The 21,884-nt window shown below is 45.6% G+C and overlaps 1 protein-coding gene across 4 annotated transcripts in view; it reads left to right on the top strand.

The window, feature by feature from the left end:
• PACSIN2 (protein kinase C and casein kinase substrate in neurons 2) overlaps positions 1-21,884 on the top strand; it is an 80,241-nt gene that overhangs the window by 39,518 nt on the left and 18,839 nt on the right. For all 4 annotated transcript variants that reach the window (XM_083181241.1, XM_083181238.1, XM_083181239.1 and 1 more), the window contains exons 2-4: positions 1,661-1,795; positions 19,069-19,225; positions 20,562-20,797. In XM_083181241.1, coding sequence (XP_083037367.1) covers positions 1,736-1,795; positions 19,069-19,225; positions 20,562-20,797 — 453 coding nt within the window. In that variant the 5' untranslated portion in view covers positions 1,661-1,735. The remainder of the gene's footprint in view (positions 1-1,660; positions 1,796-19,068; positions 19,226-20,561; positions 20,798-21,884) is intronic.

Below are 21,884 nucleotides of genomic sequence, written 5' to 3'. Positions count from 1 at the left end.
TACAGAGGATTTTGTTACTGGCCACCTCTTTTTTTTACAGCCACGTCTTGTCCTTAATATGGGGCTTTTAAAACATGTCTGATCTGCAGGTTAAACAACCGGATCAGTGACTTATACCCAGGATGGTGCAATGTAGCATTGATTTGTCAAATCCGACGAACGCTGCTCTTAAAAGGGGCAGTCGGAATGAAGCCTGGTTTAGCGTAACATTTCAAAACTTTCATCAAATATGATGGGGAACTTGTCCAAACCGTAGCATAATTATTATTACCAGTTATTTTATATAGCGCGCACCTATTCTGCAGCGCTTTACAGAGAACATTCACAGTCCAGCGGAGCTTACAATCTATATTTCATACCACATGTACACGCACACACAGACATTCTAGGGTTAATTTGTTGGTAGCCAATAAACCTACCAGTATATTTTTGGATTGTGGGAGGAAACCGGAGCACCCGGAGGAAACTCACGCAAGTACGGGGAGAATATGCAAACTCTGCACAGTTAGAGCCATGGTGGGAATAGAACCCATGACCTCAGCGCTGTGAGGCCGTAATGTTACCATTACACCATCCGTACTGCCCCGTATATAGAACACATGGTGTGAATAGAACCCATGACCTCAGCGCTGTGATGCAGTAATGCTAACCATTACACCATCCGTGCTGCCCCTAGCTTAATAGATCTGCCTCCAGGGATTATCACCAGCTGTCACCTTAACTTGTGCGTAAACATCGTTCGGACCAGTTACGTGCCTTGTTCTCCTTGATAAAGTTATCAGTCAAAATCTCAATCGGGGCAGCGGGCAACCACCCATTAAGCAGATGTCAGTCATTATAAGGGAAGTCAATGTGGAACCAGGAAATCCTAAAGCACTGATCCTGTCTCCGTAGGGAGGGCATTATTGTGACGGGTTTATGAGGCATGAGAATGTGAAACATATTGTACAATATAGTGTGGTATCTTTATGGTTTAATGAAGAGCCATCTGTTCTGTGCATGACGGGTGCAATTCGTTTTTAGAAGCGATCTGTTTAGAATTTACGAAAACAGTCGCTGCTTTTCTCTCATCAGTCCAGGGACTGGGAACCTTCGGCCCTACAGCTGCTTTTAAACTACACATCCCAGCATGCCCTGCAACAGTTATACCATGGTGAAATAGCAAAACTGTTGCAGGGCATGCTGGGATGTGTATCCAACATCAGCCGGAGGGCTGAAGGTTGCCCACCTCTGCATTAGTAAGGCCTAACCACGTGTGCATTTTATACGTTCTCCCAGTGTTTGCGTGGGTGCACACTCCCAAAATACACTGGTATTATGTATGTGTTAGGGTAGTTCCTCTTTCCTACCTGGGTTATCGCTCTCTGCTGTGTTGCTTGTAGCGCAGGCTGATCTGTATTTCAGCAGAAAGGTACAGACCAAACTGTGCTAGTAGCTCTACATCAGAGACACACCTCAGACAGGAAGGGGGAACTTCATTCATTTTTAAAGGAGCAGGAGTCTAGTAGGAAACTATGGATGGTGGATTGAGCTCTGATTGCCCAGTCAGTACTTTAACAATATTTTTTTCTTTTGCTTTTATTGTCCTAGTCAATATTCTAGATGCTTCACAATGTTCTAGAAATATCATTCTTCAACACCTTTCTTTCTGTCTTTGTAGGTACTGACTGAGCACTAAAGGGAAGCACACCGGACTATTGTCTTCTCACCTGCCTCTGGCCTCTCATCGCTAATCATGTCTGGAACCTTCGACGACACTGTTGGGGTGGAAGTGTCCAGCGACAGCTTCTGGGAGGTAAAACACGTTGTGTTAATTTAAATTTTTTTGTAACCACTAGTTTCTGTGCTTTGATTACGGAATGCATTGCGCTTCTGCTGAGAGGTTCAGTACGTAGTTAGCAGGTGCCTTTTTTTAATACCAGATCAGGTATATTATATTGGAGACTGTACAGTGTGGATTTGAACTGGATGTACTTGTGTAGTTTCAGGGCGCTCAATATATCGGATGCGATATTGGCCGATATATCAGATGCGATCCGATTTTGTACCTGTTAATAACCCCACTATCCACTACGCATGGAGTTGATTTTATATAGTGTGGCGAGCGCAGCGGGGGGACGCGGATTACGCATCTGATATATCGGCCAATATCGCATCCGATATATTGGACCGGATAACTAGAGAGCCGCACCATTTTTGCATTTAAATCCTCCTTCGTATCTTTTATTTACCTTTTTACTACAGTGGTGGCCAAGTGTTCCGGTAACTGAGTGCTGTTGTGTCTGGGGTTGTGTTTACAAAGGATTCTTGGACAGGTTTAAACTCAAAATTTAAAGCCGCGCAAATATTTATGCCAAAGGTTTTCCACTTCATTTAAGGGTTTAACAATTTGTGCTGTAACCAAGAGGTGTATGGCAGGGATTAGATCCTCATGTCTGTAGAACCTATTGATCTGCAGGTCCCGGATCTTAAGCGAAACTGTTCCGACCTATTCAGTGCAGGTCCAGCCACTACCGGAAGCAACCACCCCAGTCAGCAGACTGTTGGGGGGTATATTTATGAAAAAGTAGTCATAGTTAGTGCTTAATGCAGTCCGAGATTGCACATTAAGTCAACGCCCATCGGAGCTGCAAGGCATTCACCTTCGAGTACAATTGAATTGCTCTATTGAATATCGCCCCCAAGATCTCCTGTCACTTTAGATGGGAGGTTGAGCGTGATATAACAATTGAATACCACCCAATGACTACATTCCATCTCCCAGATGATGTGATGTTCCGGTCACCGATATTCCTTCATCCACAGTACAGACTTTTCATCCTGCATAAGACATGAGGTCTTCCACCCTTCTTTCCCTGGGGGGGGGGGGGGGAGAATATGTCTGGATCTTCATAATTGATCTTCATTTTTTACAGCCCTTTCTGTGTATCCCTCTGCGTTCTCATTGAGTCAGGCCCTGTGGTTCTCGTATCGGTTTACAAAGGAAGAATTGCCCACTTGATACATCTGCATCTTGTTAGCTAAGAACTGCTGAGCTGTGTGTTTTTTTTGTTCCCGTCTCTCGGCATTGTTCTATCAGACTAATCATGGCGTGAGGTCATCTGGAAGTTTTGTAGGAAACTTGTAACAATTGCTGTGAGTCATCAGCCGAAATGTGCCCAGGATTCCTCCCTGAGAGGAACTTATTAGTGAGCGAGAGGAAGCTCGCTCTGTGTTTTCACATGTTCTGGAAATTAGGCTCGGAGCCCGTTCACAGCAACGAACCCCTTCCCATCACCAACCGAACCTAGGATTATACAGTCTCTGTCATTGTCAACACTCGTAGCCAGGAGCAAGTTGTGACGTTCCGTTTGCTGTTTACAAATCCAAAAACTTTTTTTAAACGACTTTCTCTGAGCCTCCGGAGGCAGATATGGAACAAGTCACTTGGTTCTGTAAGACGTGGCTGAAGGTAATGGGAAAATGGGCCTTCTGATCATCAGGTTCATCACCGTTCTCCAACGCCCTGATCTAATGATCTCTGTACGGCATAGCAAAATCTAAGATCAGTATACGGCTTAAGTTCCAAACGTTTCAAGCAGAATGTTTGCATGAAATCTCAGTAGAAAGGAATCCCGAAAGCTTTGGTGCTTTAGCCGCTGTTCTGTGTTCTCTCTGCATTTTGAATTTGGCAAAGCTCCGTCCTGAATCAAGTCTCTCGAGCCCTACCCACAGAACTTGCGTTTGAAAAGGTTTAATTGCACTTAGAGTTCCGTGTGTGCCTGTGGTGTTCCCGCTAGTCTTTGTTTGAAGGGCGCCATGCCCCCGCTGAACTTCTCCTGCTCCCTCTTCACTGTGCTGTTGGCAGCTACTCCGGGTAAAGCCTCCTCCCTATGGAATCTCCGGAGTCAGCTGCGATTGGATGTTGCAGACCTGGTGCCGTCTCTCTAGTATTTGGTTTGCCGGAACCCAACCCTCTTATTGTCAAATAGCAGGAGGCAGCAGTCACAGCGCGGCCCTTAGCGGACCAGCTCATCTTCCTGGGCAGAGTGGGGATGAGTACTGCAGATATCGGAGTATTGGAGGGGCAAGTGGGGTGATCCGTGGGAAAATGATGGGGCGTGTGGCGCGGTTTGTGGGACAGTGATGGGGAATGTAGGGTTGCCAAATATTCATAATATGCCACACATATATTGCATCCTGTCCAAATTCTGCCATTCTATATTAAAATGTGCCCCCCTCAGGGATCTGCATCAAGCCCTAAAATACGCTCATGGTTGGGGGGGGGGGGGGATATCGTATTCCATAACAGGAGATTACTATGCCGGTCTTCCGAGAGGCAGCGACCCATCCAATCTAGTGATTGAGAGGGAGAAGGTGCAAAGTACAGCAACAACCCCCTCCTGCAAAATCAGCTATTTGGTAAATCAATGTATTAGTCCAGTCCAGGTGCTTGCAAAAGGGAGGAGGAGGGGGGAATAATCTCGACCTTATACGATCACATACGATCTGCTTACGACCGTAAGCAAAGCCGACGGATCATTTGCGCAGCACGTATGATCAGAGGATTGACCTCTCGACCCGCAGGACCCCACATTGTACTAATACACCTCACGATATGCGCCACCAATCAATCGCAAGGCCCGTCGCAATTGTGCGTCCTTGAGGACCACAGTTGAGAACCACTGAGTTAGGCAACGGATTAGTCATAGAAATAAGATTAAGTCACAAATGAGTCTGAAATAACAGGACTATTAGAAGGTGGAACCAAGTTGCCCATTCCCCGGGCTGGGCTTGACTTTTGGGTCCTTGCCTCACCATTATGAATGAGGTTAAAGTCTAGACCTATTACTGGAAAATGCAAACGCTTCCACAAGGTGATGCCGTATACGTGTAATATCTTGTAGATGTTTTACTAACTCCTTGCGTACAAGTGTGGATTTTAGTATTTCTATAGCCTGGAATTGTTCCTTGTCCTTCCCATAAAGGCTGTTTTAGTATATTGCTTTCTTGTATAATCCTCAATCACAGCTACAGGAGCTTTTCTAGCTTACAAAGGGAGAGGAGGGGGGGGGGGGGGTGTCGAGAGTACCAGCCAATCAATTCCTAACTGCTAGGTTACAGGCTGCGCTTAAGACAGTTAGTAGTTTCTAGCACACGCCATATTTGAAAACCCATGCAGTTCCTCTTCCCTGCCTGGGGTGTCGCTGTCTGCTGTAGCGTTTCTAGAATGAACACTAGTTAGGGGCATATTGGCCGTTTCTGTCCCTGAGGTTTGATACATCTCTCCTTCTGTGTCACAGTTGGCATCACAGTAGGTTCTCTGGGAAACGCCCTCCTTGCCCAGCACTTAATTGTCAGGTATGCAACATCATTTCACACTACTTCCAGTTCTGTGCCGTGGGCTGGTTTGCGCTCCAGTGGATGATCACCCACATTGCGATGATCTAGTATCGTTCTCCAATCGGGTTGCCGTATATAGTCGTGTCTTGGCTGTTGTAGAATCTTCTCTTCTGACCATTTCGTCACATAATCTCTTCCATCCTGTAGTAGGTAGGCCACCTCAATGCACCTCAGCTGCTGTGGAACTACACATCCCAGCATCCCTGCCCACGGAAACACCGTTGGGATATGCTAGGAATGTGGAAGGACATACTGAGATCTGTAGTTCCATAGCAGCTGGAGTGCTACAGGTTGCCATACACTGCTGCGAGAGAGAGAGGGTGATGAAGGTGTCGCGGACAGTTTCCCAATAATCCAATGGCGCTTTGGCCGCAATAAAACGATTGAATCCCATCTTTTTTTCAAGACCACAGGTATAAACATACTATTGACACTTTAAAAAAAGTATATTTAAATTTTTAAATAAACTCTGGAATATGTGATTGGTCACAGTCACTAAATATTAAGTGGGTCAGTATAAAATAAAATCCTGCCGTTTGAGGCCCCTGTACCCACATTGGCGCTGTGCCGCTGTAGGCGGAGCATTCAAGGTGTGTCTTTGCAAATCTTCTTAAGCAATCGCTGAGCAGCGTGGAAGAAGATCAGAACGGAAGAGAAAGCCGGGTCACAAAAGGACAAGTGTTTCCTTCCCATTCAGACTGGAGGAATGCGCGAGGTCTCAGTGAATTTATTCACTTCTCTGGCATCCGATCCCACAGAACAGAGGCCCAGCTGTGAACTACAAACCCTCTCTATGCAGCCATGAACTCCTCCGCTGTCAGCGCTGAATGTGTAGGGGGCTTCTCCCTTGTCCAGGAAGGTATTTGGAAACGTAATGATACAGCAGGTCTCTTGGTAGCATATGTTTATCTTGTAATTTTATCCTAAGTATGATGGGGCCTCTCGCTCTTTTTACCAGACCGGACACATCCTCGCGGCGTTCCTGACGATGAATTGAGGGTTGTCAGTTGCTTAAGGGTAAAATTCAAAACACATTTGAAATCTGTTCATCTTAATGGAGTCGCTAATGAAGAGACTAACTCATCCAGTTAGGACAAACTGGGCCGGACGGAGAGCAAGAACTGCGCCGGTACAGCGCAATATGGTCTACGCTGTTCTAAATGCCCAGCTCTGGCTACACCGTCTTATTATCCTGTTCCTGACACCAGGTTTTGACATTCCCAGCATGCCTTGTTCCCGATGTTCAAATGTCCACACCCAGTGTCCTCGATAAAATGATGCGCCAGAGCCCATAGAACAACGCGTTTCTCCACTATCCTTAAAGCATCTGAAAGGCTTGTTCGTGTATTTCCCACTCCCCGGACATCCTATTAATAGGACATGTTCCAGCAGTCTTAGATGCAGCGTTATTATCCCAATGTTCAGCAAACCCAGCGCCTCATTTGTGTCTGCGGAAATGGTGGGATAATGGCTTTGCTTTGTCGATCAAGAACGCGTGGAATAAAAACGGCTTTTTCAGGCATAACACCTGTTTAATCCACACAGCAGATGCACTAACGTTTATTAAAAGAAAGCCATTCCTTGACGGTGTTGATGTACGTAGGTGTATATACGGTATTTTGCACACGCATTTACATATGTGTATATAAATAAATCCGGGTACACAGGCAATGAACACGTGGGTAGATTCGTGGTGCACAAACAGGGACGGACTTATAATGTATGTACTTCACACCTTTCTCATGAGTGATGATGGAAGCTGTGATCGCTGCTATATACGGAGCGATGTGATGGCAGCTGCGGGGTTAATGCCTGTATCGCAGCCATCGGGTGCATGACGGAATGCGACGTATTAACCCTACATCTAGATTAATCATTGGCAGACTGTGTTCCGCTGATGCCTCTCTATCTCTGCCCTTATGTAACAAGACGCTGCAACACAACAAGGGCTGCTCTCTGTTGGCTGACGGATCATCCCGCATTCTTTATACTGGGATAGAAGAGGTTACATAACCAGGCAGAGACTTGTCCAACCTGATCCCTGCCTTCCGTCATTACACCATATATTTGGTTGTAGTCTCCGGTGCCTGCACTGTTTATTATCTGGTTCCCTCCCCTCCCGGCAGGAAACCACCTAACCGTTACCCAGTATGCACTCTGCAGCCCCTTATTACACAGTCAGGAGGGACCGCTCCCAAATAACTGCAGGGGGCGCAGCCCCGTGTCACCGATATGGGACATTCAAGCCTATATCCGTGCTTCTCAATCTCCTGTCCTCAGGACCCGACGCAGGTCATGTTTTCAAGGTCACCCGGCAGCTGCACTGTATATCGCCAACTGTCACATTTTAAATGACATTGTATGTGTGGGCTTCACATCTGATCACATGACACGGTGATCCGTTCTAGTGATGCGTGTTATTGCGTTTTACCTGCGTTGCACAGTTTATTGCCCTGGTTAATAATCAGTCCAAACTTTTTACACACCTGCCATTAACCCAAAGCCTATTAAAATGCAATTCATTGTATTAATAATTCACTTTTCAGGCACTTTCCTTTCTTATGACCACAATGTTGGCATGTATGTAGTCTGAGAGGGAGAACGCTGATACGCACTGTATACAGGCTAAAGGTACACCTTCCAATACCATACAGCAGCACTAGTAGTCACGTGCCTGATTGCGCACCTCAGTAGTTACACTCTGATTTGGCCATGTTCTCTCTCTCTCGTATATGTGTGTGTGTGTGTGTGTGTGTGTGTTTCTAGTCGCAGGTCAGTGCTGTGATTATGGTCCTTGGACTTGTCACAGTCTCTGGTTTGTACAGTGTGGCTATGATAATGCAGGGGTTCTCAAACTCGGTCCTCAGAACCCCACACAGTTCCTCTTTTTCAGGTCACCCGACAGGTGCACTTATTACTCATGGACACATTTTAAAAGATCCAGAAGTGGAGCTAATTATTGAACTTACGATTCTGTGAGGAGACCTGTAAAACACGCACTGTGTGGGCGCACCCGTACAGATCTGTGTACAGGTTCTCTCCTTGAATACACTGTATAAGTATATTCAAGGAGTTCCGTCTGTCAGTAACGACCTGCTGCAGGATCGCTGGGGGAACAGAGCAGCGCTGTGCACGATTCTGTGGTCACCGGATACAAGCTGGTGCAAGCATTCCAGAAGCAAGATGGTTAATGATTTATAAAGGGAGAGTGTTCTCAGCTGCAGGTATTTAGAATACACACGCAGTGATATTCATGATGGATGTTCTGTTAGAGAACGAAGTTATCCCTCTTTATACAGTATGAGCACGTAGTACATTCTGTGTGTGGTCCCGTAACTCAGCCTTCCGCCGAATTACCCGGACAATCGCCCTGTTACAAACCGTCTTATAAATCACAATACCGTCTCAGAAGTACATACCTAGAACTGGCGCCTGCAGCACTGCGCATTAAACAGAACCTACATTTCTTAAATATCTGCAGTTACCAGAGACTGTTGGGACACCAGTAACAATCGATAGGAACTATGTGCACACTACATGATTACCATAGCCTGAAAATATATGCAGTGGGGGCCATCTTGGCTGCATGGCTTGGGTCTCCGGGTACAAGAACAAAATCGAAAGAATGAGAAAGGGAAAAAAAACCCCTCTCAGTGTGAACATTTATCCAGTTGTATATGCTGTGAAAACAAATACAGATGTTAACCCCTTCCTGACAGAGCCAGTTTTTGCGTTCCTGACAGAGCCCTTTTTTTCAAATCTGACATGTCTCACTTAAGTGGGGATAACTTTTTTTTGCTTTTACTTATCCCAGTGATTTTGAGATTGTTTTTTCGTGACACATTGTACTTCAAATTAGTGGTAAATTTGGGTCGATACAGTCTGTGTTTTTTTGTGAAAAATACCAAAATGTCGTGAAAAAATGGAAAATTTAGCAATTTGCAAAATGTTAAATTTTCTGCTTGTGAGACAAATAATCATACCACTCAAAATAGTTAATAACTAACATAGACCATATGTCTACTTTATGTTGACATCATTATTTCAACTTCCTTTTCATTTTTTTGGACACTAGGAGGCTTACAATATGAATAGCAAATTCTCAAATTTTCAAGAAAATTTCAAACACTGATTTTTTTAGGGACCAGTTCAGTTCTGATGTGACTTTGAGGGACTTGTATGTGAGACACCCCCATAAATGATACCATTTCAAAAACTGCACCACTCACAGTATTCAAAACAGCATTTTGGAAGTTTGTTAACCCTTTAGGTGTTTCACAGGAATTAAAACAAAGTGTAGGTGAAATTTCAAAATTTCATTTTTTTTGCAGATTTGCAATTTTAATACATTTTTCTAAGGAACACAGTACATTTTACTAGAGAAATGTGACTAAAAATTGATTCCCCCAATTCTTTTGTTTTCATAAATATCCTATATGTGGCCCTAGTGTGCACGTTGACCAAACCACAGGCTTCATAATAGAAGGAGCACCTACTTGATTTTGGAGCCTCCTTTTTATGAGATAATTTTTTAGGCACCATGAAGGTTTCTAGGCACCATAAGATGCTAAAAGTTAGGAACCCCCCCACAAGTGACCCCATTTTGCAAACTACACCCCTCAGGGAATTCATCTAGGGGTATAGTGTACATTTCAAACCCCCAGGGGTTTCACCAATTTTGATACAACTGGTGAGTGAAAATGAAAAATTACATTTTTTTACACAAAAATGCAGTTCTGGCTCAAAATTTTTCATTTTCAGAAGGTATGAAGGAGACAAAGCACCCCAAAATCTGTGCCCCAATTTCTCCCGAGTATGGCAATGCCTCATATGTGACCAAAAAATACCAGTTGGGTGCATGGCAGGACTCAGAAGGGAAGGAGTGATTTTTGGTGGTGGAATGTTGGTGGGTGCTATGTGGCATTAGCAAGACCCCCCAAGCACCAATACAGTGGAACCCCCCCACAAGTGACCCCATTTTGCAAACTACACCCCTCAGGGAATTCATCTAGGGGTATAGTGTACATTTCAAACCCCCAGGGGTTTCACCAATTTTGATACAACTGGTGAGTGAAAATGAAAAATTACATTTTTTTACACAAAAATGCAGTTCTGGCTCAAAATTTTTCATTTTCAGAAGGTATGAAGGAGAAAAAGCACCCCAAAATCTGTGCCCCAATTTCTCCCGAGTACGGCAATGCCTCACATGTGACCAAAAAATACCATTTGGGTGCATGGCAGGACTCAGAAAGGAAGGAGTGATTTTTGGATTTTGCAGCTCAGATTCTGGTGGAATGTTGGTGGGTGCTATGTTGCATTAGCAAGACCACCCAAGCACCAATACAGTGGAACCCCCCCACAAGTGACCCCATTTTGCAAACTACACCCCTCAGGGAATTCATCTAGGGGTATAGTGTACATTTCAAACCCCCAGGGGTTTCACCAATTTTGATACAACTGGTGAGTGAAAATGAAAAATTACATTTTTTTTACACAAAAATGCAGTTCTGGCTCAAAATTTTTCATTTTCAGAAGGTATGAAGGAGAAAAAGCACCCCAAAATCTGTGCCCCAATTTCTCCCGAGTACGGCAATGCCTCACATGTGACCAAAAAATACCATTTGGGTGCATGGCAGGACTCAGAAAGGAAGGAGTGATTTTTGGATTTTGCAGCTCAGATTCTGGTGGAATGTTGGTGGGTGCTATGTTGCATTAGCAAGACCCCCCAAGCACCAATACAGTGGAACCCCCCCACAAGTGACCCCATTTTGCAAACTACACCCCTCATGGAATTCATCTAGGGGTATAGTGTACATTTCAAACCCCCAGGGGTTTCACCAATTTTGATACAACTGGTGAGTGAAAATGAAAAATTACATTTTTTTACACAAAAATGCAGTTCTGGCTCAAAATTTTTCATTTTCACAAGGAATGAAGGAGACAAAGCACCCCAAAATCTGTGCCCCAATTTCTCCCGAGTATGGCAATGCCTCATATGTGACCAAAAAATACCAGTTGGGTGCATGGCAGGACTCAGAAGGGAAGGAGTGATTTTTGGTGGTGGAATGTTGGTGGGTGCTATATCGCATTAGCAAGACCCCCAAAGCACCAATACAGTGGAACCCCCCCACAAGTGACCCCATTTTGCAAACTACACCCCTCAGGGAATTCATCTAGGGGTATAGTGTACATTTCAAACCCCCAGGGGTTTCACCAATTTTGATACAACTGGTGAGTGAAAATGAAAAATTACATTTTTTTACACAAAAATGCAGTTCTGGCTCAAAATTTTTCATTTTCAGAAGGTATGAAGGAGAAAAAGCACCCCTAAATCTGTGCCCCAATTTCTCCCGAGTACGGCAATGCCTCATGTGTGACCAAAAAGTGTCAGGACTCAGAAGGGAAGGAGTGATATTTGGATTTTGCAGCACAAATTCTGGTGGAATGTTGGTGGGTGCTATGTCGCATTAGCAAGACCCCCCAAGCACCAATACAGTGGAACCCCCCCACAAGTGACCCCATTTTGCAAACTACACCCCTCAGGGAATTCATCTAGGGGTATAGTGTACATTTCAAACCCCCAGGGGTTTCACCAATTTTGATACAACTGGGCAGTGAAAATGAAAAATTACATTTTTTTACACAAAAATGCAGTTCTGGCTCAAAATTTTTCATTTTCAGAAGGTATGAAGGAGAAAAAGCACCCCAAAATCTGTGCCCCAATTTCTCCCGAGTACGGCAATGCCTCACATGTGACCAAAAATACCAGTTGGGTGCATGGCAGGACTCAGAAGGGAAGGAGTGATTTTTGGATTTTGCGGCTCAGATTCTGGTGGAATGAATGGTGGGTGCTATGTGGCATTAGCAAGACCCCCGAAGCACGGTGAAATGATGAACCTAAAAATCCATAGATGTGTGGTATATTTTAAAACACTCCTTTATACATAGGCCGGGTTTGTCGGGGCAAGTGTCACACTGGAAAATAGTTTGCTTTCTTATTCCCTTTTTATAGCAAACTTTGCACCTTTTTTGTGTCCTGCCCTTTTTTCCAGTGGAGGGGATTTCATCAGGAAAATGCTGCCCTGGTACAATACGGGGGCCAGTACTAGAAGTACTGGGGCCCTCTGCCTGCTGGTTCCCAAATACTAGGCCCTTTATGACTTCCTCTTGAAAGTGCATAAATGTCCCCCTCTGGCCGGTAGAACGGAATAGCACGTAAGCGTTATACAGTGCCATCTGGATGATATACACGGCCAGCTTCTTGTACCAGATTTTTGTTTTCCGCAGGGCACTGTACGGCTTCAGTACCTGATCTGAAAGATCCACTCCGCCCATGTACCTATTGTAATCCAGGATACAATTAGGTTTGGAGGTGTGGGTACTGGTACCTCGTACAGGGACGGAGGTGGTACTGTCTCCGTGAATTGTTGTCAGTATAAGGACATCCCTCTTGTCCTTATATTTGACCAACAACATATTTTCGGTGCATATTCCCCTGCTTTCACCCCTTCTCATTACTTGGGCAATGTGCGTTTTTGGGAGGCCTCTTTGGTTCTTGCGCACAGTACCGCAAGCTGCTGTACCTCTTGAACCAAGGGCCTTAAACAGGGGGATGCTGGTGTAAAAGTTATCCACATAGAGGTGATGACCTTTATCCAGGAAGGGGTGCACTAAATCCCAGACAATTTTTCCACTAACACCTACGAGGGAGGGGGGGCATTCTGGCGGTTCAATTCTTGAATCCTTCCCTTCATATACCCTAAACCTGTGGGTGTACCCTGAGGTGCTTTCACACAGCTTATACATTTTTATGCCATACCTTGCCCTCTTACTGGGAAGGTACTGGCGGAATTTAACCCTTCCTTTAAAATGTATAAGGGACTCGTCTATGCAAATGAATTTATCTGGGATGTACATCTCTTCAAATTTGGCACTGAAATGATCAATGACCGGCCTGACTTTGAATAGCCGGTCAAAGGTGGGATCATCTCTGGGTGGGCACTGTGCATTATCGTTGTAATGCAAAAATTTAAGGATCGTCTCAAATCGAGCCCGGGGCATGGCCATACGGTAAAATGGGGTGCTGTACAGAACATCTGTACTCCAATATTGCCTAATTTCTGGCTTTTTTACTATGCCCATATGAAACACCAGACCCCAAAACGTCATCATCTCTACTGCATCTACAGGGGTCCACCTAGCAAATGATGACGTGGGGTTTTGAGCAATAAACTGCTGGGCATATAAATTAGTTTGGTCCACAATTAAATTTATAAAATCATCAGAGAAAAATAATTTGAAAAAGTCAATTTCTCTGAGACCTGTGGAATCAAATTGGATTCCTGGCATGGCCAAAAACTCAGGAACCTGGGGCTCAAAATTGTCTGGTGGTGGGGTCCATACGAGATCAATTATTGGGGGGGGGGGTCTCAGCTGCTCTACGGGGGCGTCTTTGAGGGGGTCCCTCATCACTAGAGGAGGAAGATGAGGTTAAGATGAATCCTTCAAATTCCCCGCTTGCCTCACTGGCTGTGTCAGAATCAGAGGCAAGCATGGCATATGCCTCCTCCGCTGAATACATTCTTCTGGATGACTGGGATGACATTTGGGATGACATTTGGGATGCCATTTTTATTTTTGTGTTACTGGTAGTGAAATGTTTCAACACGTGTATAGTGTAGGGGGGGGTACAAACTTTATTTCAACCCGGGGGGTATGTAGTGTGTAGTGTGTATGTAGTGTAGAAAAAAAAAAAAATACTTTATACAGGAATTTGAACCCAATTAAAAAAAAAAAAATTGAAGGGGTTAAAAAAAAAAAAAAAAAAAGGCCCTGCGCCAAAAATTTAGCACAGATGTTGGTCAGTAACGTCCGTCACTGAACAGCGCTCAAAGGCAACAGGAATTTGATCAAAAAAAAAAAAAAATAGATCAACCCTGTGCCGAAAAAGATGATCAGTGATGTACGTCACTGATCAGCGCACAGTGGCCACAGGACACCCACAAAATCACAGTGTGTGTAAAAAAAAAATTAAAAAAAGACCCACAGCAGCCTCAAAAAAAAAAAAAGGTGATCAGTGATGCAACACTGATTACCAGTGAGGGGCAGCAGGTGCACAACCTTTGGTGCAACTGACAGTGCAACTGGCAGCAACTGACAGGTATATATAAAAAAAAAAAACCTCTGCGCCCCCAAAAAGTTGCTGATCACCTCAGATATAGTGATCAGCACAAAAGGCGGGGGTAGCAGACACAAAATATACACTCTCTATCACTCTCTGTCTCTATCTCTCTCTATCTCTCTCTATCTCTCTCTATCTCTCACTATCTATCACTATCTATCACTATCTATCACACTGCAGCAGCAGCACTGACAGTTATATGTATAAAAAAAAACCTGCACCCCCAAAAAAGGGGGGTAGCAGACACAAAATATACACTCTCTATCACTCTCTGTCACTATCTCTCTCTATCTCTCACTATCTATCACTATCTATCACTATGACACTGCAGCAGCAGCACTGACAGTTATATATATAAAAAAAAAACCTGCACCCCCAAAAAGGGGGGGGTAGCAGACACAAATCTCTCTATCTCTCACTATCTATCACTATCTCTCACTATCTATCACTATCTATCACTATGACACTGCAGCAGCAGCAGTGACAGTTATTTATATATAAAAAACCCCTGCACCCCCAAAAAGGGGGGGTAGCAGACACAAAATATAGCTCTCTCTGTCACTATCTCTCTATCTCTCTCTATCTATCTCTCTCTCTATCTCTCTCTCTATCTCTCTATCTCTCTATCACACTGCAGCAGCAGCAGGAAGTCCCAAGAAGTCAGATCCAGGAAGCGTCCAGCACGCTACAAGCAGTGATCAAGTGATCAGGTAAGGTATTTGCAAGGATCAGGTAAGTATTAGCAAGGATCAGGTCAGTATCACGGCAGATGGGCACGGTGACCGCTCTGCACGCTATTCCAGACCGGAATGGCGTCTGCAGCGCAGTCACCGGTAGTTTAAATGTCGCGCCTTGGCTGTGATTGGTCCGTGGGTCCCACGGACCAATCACAGCCTTGGGGGCAGGTGGGGTGAGGGTGGGGTGAGGTGTCATCGTCACCGATGACCCCCTCATGCCCCCTGACGCCCGGCGGTGATTGACACCTGTGTTACCGAGCGTCCGATTCGCTGGTAACACAGGAAAACGCTGTGAATGGCTGTTCACACTGAACAGCCAATCACAGCGATCGCCGACGGGGGGGCGACATCGCAGCCCCCCCTGGGCATGCAGGGACATGTCTGTTGTCAGGGACAGCAGACATCGTCCCTCTGTCACTGCGTCTCGAGACGCAGTGACAGTTTAAAGTCATGACGTACATTTATGCCATGTGTCGGGAAGTACATCCCGGCCATGACGTAAATGTACGTCAAATGTCGGGAAGGGGTTAAACTTTCAGGTTCTGTGCTAAATGGTCGCTACAGAAGTGGGTATAGAAGGAAAAATCCCAAATCCTTCGGGTAACACAATAGTAGAAAAAGAGGGGTATACCAAACAGCCCTCAATAAACCCAGGGTGAGTGGGTCTAGTATAAAGTGCAGTAAGGGGGAATCAAAACTTATACTTCCGTATAGTAATGTTCCGCCCGCATCCAATGTATTCCTCTGAAGGGTAAAGTGCTCCAGTACATGAAAACAATAAAATAGGCTTCACTATTATAAGCCCTTTTCTAACATGTATAATGCACAGATACAATCATAAAATACATTAAAATCGTGAAACAAAAAATCCAGGCTTGTAGGGGGAATAAGTACAAATTACCAAGAGGTGGATCAGAACTGGGTGTTAATCAGTTCAAAGCGATCAGTCAGATATTCACCAGTCCGGTCCCGGGTAACAGGGCTGGGGATCAGATGCTGCCTCTGGTTACTCCTTAAGTCCTTCTCTGTCTGGGATGCTGCCAACAGTACTCCGCCAACGCGTTTCGACCCTTGAACCAGCGGCTCTTTCTCAAGGCTTGTGTAGTGGTGGCAGGTCTTTTTCTCTTTATTTATAGGTCTGGTAATCCGGAGTTTCGCGGCAAAAGTGGGCGTTTACCGTCTCCGTCCGCACAGCCGCTTACTTCCGGGTTGGTCACATTGTGGTGCTGATGACTATATGACCTTGACCCTCTTTGGGATGTTCATATTCCTTTTATATTTTATTGAACATAAACTATATGTAGCCAGCACTGTCTGTGGTCTGTGACTGGTAAGGGTGGGTCCTAGAACCCAGTTTAGTCTGATAAACAAACATGTTATTTATGTCTCATTTGCTGGAGGCTGCCATGTTGAATACCCAGCCTGCCACATTCAGTAGGTCTTCCATGCTCTGCTGCTGGTGGGGAAAGCTTGTGCACCGGTGACAGTCTCAAACCTGACTTGCGGCATACAGCATATCCGGTTCACATTCGGGATGTGTCTAATTCCCACGTGTTGCCCCCCGTCCTGATGTCGCACAGTCTGGTTGCATATAATGACTGTCGCAAGTAAGACGACAGAGCCATAATGACCGTGTGTGGGACCACATGCACAGCCTTTGACACTATCCTTAAACGGTCACCACACGTCTGCGTTTGTGCCGCCTCTTTCCCATCACGACCAATAAATTGGCGCCGCCCCCGATCCTTCTGTGTTGTGCTGGTGGAGTTTGGGCTCTCATTGGCCCACATTCTATTAAATTGTAAAGGCAGCGTTTCTGTGCTGCATTATCGTTATATACAGTGTACTCCATTCTTTATAAAGAATTTGGCTCTCTAGTCCCCAGTATTATGGTCTGCTAGTAACCGCTGATGTCAGTCTGACTCTTCGTACATAGATACTCCAGGCCGGCTGCATGTGTGTACATCTATACAGTCATTATGCAGCTTTATTTGTCTTAATGAAGAACTTTTTAAGTGATCTTAACGATTATTCGGGATTAGTTGAGAAGCCGGCGAATTTCACCCCAACACTGAAGAGCCCCTTTGGCAAGTACAAATGAGATAGATGAGAAGTCGCGTTTGTATGCAAGGCCACAAATTGGATTACATTAATTATATCCCTGGAATGAATAAATGAACCAGTAATTGTGAAGAAATTTAAAAACACACCAGTAAAGCCGGGGTAAGTGGACCCATGGGTCTGGGTCAAGACTGTCGATCTGGCCCTACAGCTGTGATTCTGACTCGTTTTTCGTTTTGTTCGACCGCAGATCGGCAGGCGCGATTTAATGTCCTGCTTCGCGATCGGCAAAAAGGGGGCCGTGTCTGCGTAAACGGCTGTGGATTGGCGATATTCACGGCCAAAATCGACAAAACGGGCCCAGTCTGTCTATTTTTGCCTCTTCAATGCTGTCTGGAAAGACAGCATTGAATAAGCAGTCGCCGCGATTTCCCCCGTCGCAAATAGTGGCCGGGATTGAATTCCCCCCCCCCCTTAGAGAGCGATTAAAATACCAGCTCCTAACTGCCATGTTCAAGGCAGTGTTTGAAGAATGAGTTAGGAGCTGATTGGCTGGTACTTGACCTACTCTCACTCTCTCTTTCTCTTTTTACACAAGTTGGTGGGTGGTAGGGATCTGGGTTACCACATTACAGGGCACCTCATGAGCCCCAGCTGCGATTCGAGCCAAAGGTGCAAGGGGGGGGGGGGGGGGGGGTGACTGGCCGCATTTATGAGAATACCATTTGTAAAGATTTGCTTTCCCTTTTTTTTTTTTTTTTTTTTTTAGTAGACCCTGAAACCAACAGTAGATATTGTGATAAATTATTAACTTCCTATAACCAGAGGGAGGTATGCCTAATCTGCTCACAGCCCTGTGTCACACACCTGTACAAGAGACAGCATCTGAGAATTGCCGCAATCGCAGTGTCATTCCTGGGTCCCAGTTCAGGAGACTTTCCATTGTAATCGGTGATAATGAGCAGCCAGGCTGGGGTTTGTGTGGAGGGCAGTCTCAGGATTGGGGATCGGTGGCAGCAAGTGACTAGATGGCAACTTCCATACTAGTGTAGAGGGTTTGCTTGCGTTTCGGGACACGGAAGCTGCTTATAAATTCTTAGTGGTTGCTATTCAAATGATGTCCTTGTAAATCGTGGTGGCTGTACATAACCAGTTGTGTGATTGGCCTAAAGAGGCCTGATGCAGTTACCAAATATCCTATTGGCCGGTGTACTCTGCATGGGGGGGGGGTGTGTTTTGACCACCCTAGCCTAGACTCTACTTTATGTACGGTTGCTATTCCTGAATACCCACATGTGGAAGGTTAGGTAGGAGTCTGTGTGTGGCCTGCATTAGCTGTGGCCAAGCCCGGTGCGAATGCTGCAACTTCCTGCAGGAACCTCAAGCTGGGTACACACTGGGCAATATATCGTTAACCATATTCATGATACCAATATCGTTAACGATACATCGGTCAGTGTGTATTTTTAATCTGGCAAGATCACCAGAGACAACATGTACGCAGCGGGTGACGTCACTGACCTATAGCGTGAAGGATATCACCGTGTATGCGCTAAATCGTTCTCCCGCTGCACCACCGGTGTACTATATTGGTGACCGCGGGAATTACTGTGGTGCGTTCGCTGTCTATCATATAATGTGCTCTTCTGTATTTTGTGTGTCATCTTTTGTACATCATATATAATCTATTTTGTCTTTCTTTGTTAGATTGGTAATTACAAGCGCGCAGTCAAGCGTATAGATGATGGCCACAGACTCTGCAGCGACTTAATGAACTGTATCCACGAGCGGGCGAAGATCGAGAAGGGCTACGCACAGCAGCTGACCGAGTGGTCCAAGCGGTGGAAGCAGCTGGTGGAGAAAGGTGAGGGAGGGGGGGCAGCTCCGAGCCTACTAGGACACCGTTTGTAAATGACGCAAATTACAATTATGGTACTTATGTAGTAGCCGGGGGCCCAATTTGCATGCGTACGGTAACTTAGGAAAATCGCAATAGGATGCGATTTTCCTATGTAATTTATTCACTGCTCTGTATGCCCCGGGGGATCACATCGCATCGCACCTCCCACAAAATCGCACGTGATCGCATGCGATTTTATAGGGTGTACGATGCCATTACATCAGCTATACAATAATATCATTGTGTGACATACAATGAGGTTTTAGGGCCCCCCCCCCCCACTATCCATGCAACCCTGAAGCGTGGCGAGGGGCGGCGCTACGCGTCCTCCAACCTTTTCCTACCCCACCCCATCCACGTCGGCGTGGAGTTGATTTTACATAGTGTGGCGTGCCCCGCGAGGGGAGGCGGTTTACTTTACATGTATTCCGCGGGGCTCGCTGTGCTCTCCACACTATATAAAATCAACTCCACGCCGACGTGGATATGGGGGGGGGGGGGGTAGGAAAAGGTCGGAGGACGCGTTCCGCCACCCCTCGCAGGGCTCGCTGCGCTCGCCACGCTTCGGGGTGGCATGGATAATGGGGGGGTGTATGCCAGTCAATTATATTATTGTATAGCTAATGTAATGGTGTCGTACACCCTATAAAATCGCATGCGATTTTGCGGGAGGTGCGATCCCCCGGGGCTGAGAGCAGTGAATAAATGACATAGGAGAATCGCATCGCACGGCCCTTAAAAGGGCCGATGCGATGCGATTTTTCCTAGGCAGAATAGCCCACTAAACAAATTGTTTAGTGGGCGCCCGTCTACTACATAAGTACCATAATTATTTCCCAATCGCTGACCTCAGACAGTGGGAAAATGGTGTAAACAGAACCTCGCACACAGTACAATAATTCCTAACATTCTTAAGGAGCCTTTTTATATCCACAATTCACTAATGGACACTGAGCAGCGTGGGCGAGGGTGGTAGATTCCGAGCCTCGGGTCAGTAAGGTCGGGACCCTCCCACTATGAGCGTCCGTAGGCGGTAGTACGGCTTCAGTGTGCGGCTAATGTTTGTGTAAACCAGTCAGCAAACAATAGTAAGACGTATTTATGGAGCGGAGTGTGCAATAAAGCCATTGGATCATTTAACAACCCTTTAATCACCTGCTATAAATAAACTCCTCCCACAGCGTATGTTGTACATACATATACTCAGAGTAAGCGACCCACCCGCCCCCTTGGTCACCTTGAAGGCTAGTTTTGCTTTCGGCGTGTAGTCCATAACCGCATCTTGTTTGATTTCCCCTAGGCCCCCAGTATGGCACAGTGGAGAAGGCCTGGAATGCTGTGATGACGGAGGCTGAGAAGGTCAGTGAGCTCCACCTAGAGGTGAAGAACGCACTGATGAACGACGACTTTGAGAAGATGAAGAACTGGCAGAAGGAGGCCTACCACAAGCAGATGATGGGAGGGTTTAAGGAGACCAAAGAGGCCGAAGATGGCTTCAGGAAAGCACAGAAGCCATGGGCGAAGAAACTGAAAGAGGTGAGGGGGCCACCAGCCAACCGTCGTATTCTAGAAATGATCAATTTCTCTATTATGTGACCTTTTTAATAGTCTGGTGGTTGACCGTTCTGCAAAGACTGTCCACCATAAATAGTGGACAGGTCAGTTTTTGGATCCACACGTTAAGGGGTCCCTAACCTTTTGTTCTTTTGAGTGTGGGGTAGGGGACCGGTATCTCTGACATTCGGAGCGTAACTAGAGATGATTGCGCCCCTACGATCCTACCTACCACAAGGTCTTCTCCATCACAGGTCAGGCCCAGCAGCCAAGGGGATAAATTAATGCTGCTGAAAACACTAGAAAGATCTGCGATCATAAGATGTGCGCATAAATTAGCCTTCAAATCTTTTGTCCGATCTGGACAAAAGATTTCAGGCAAGCGCACATCTTTACCAAAGATTTTTCTTAAGATCCCGTGTGCGTTCCTATGGATCTTTTGTTAAATCTTCTGATCTTTTGTGCAGCACGTAAGATCAGAAGATTTAGCAAAAGATCCACGGGAGCGAGCATCGGCCGATTTTCGACCGATTATCGGTAAATATCGGCCGATTTATCGAAAATCGGCCCAAAAATCGTTCTAGTGTGTGGGCACCTTTAGGTAAGGCTTCGTCCATTTGAACCCCTGCTATGGTTAAAATGAATCCCACCTGTCCTTAACAGCAAATGGGTTAATAAAATGAATTGCTATCTGGCACTCCAGTCCTCACTCTTTAGAACAATGAAGCTGCCTGGATAAGACTAATTAGGTCACATTTACTTTAGGAACATATTTCCCTCTTCTGAACCAAGCACCAATGTTATTCGGCCCCTTAACTTTGCATGGACAGCTGTGGTGACAGTGGCCCCCTAGCTAGATGTAGTTTTAGGATCTGCGTTGGTCTATGAGCAAATTTTGGGTTAATCCCGTATTTAATCGCACCCTCTTCTAAACTAGCTGCACCGCCAGAAAGGGCATACACTTCCCAAGGATGCCACACACACACACACACACACACACGTCCCTTGCCACTAGCCAGGGTCCCATGCTGTGTGTTCCCGCTACTAAGAGCATATACACTGGGGTTTT

The sequence above is a fragment of the Crinia signifera genome, chromosome 4 (genome assembly GCF_055691185.1).
Source record: "Crinia signifera chromosome 4, ASM5569118v1, whole genome shotgun sequence".
In the NCBI taxonomy this organism is placed as follows: domain Eukaryota; kingdom Metazoa; phylum Chordata; class Amphibia; order Anura; family Myobatrachidae; genus Crinia; species Crinia signifera.
This window is presented reverse-complemented; position numbering and strand designations above follow the sequence as displayed.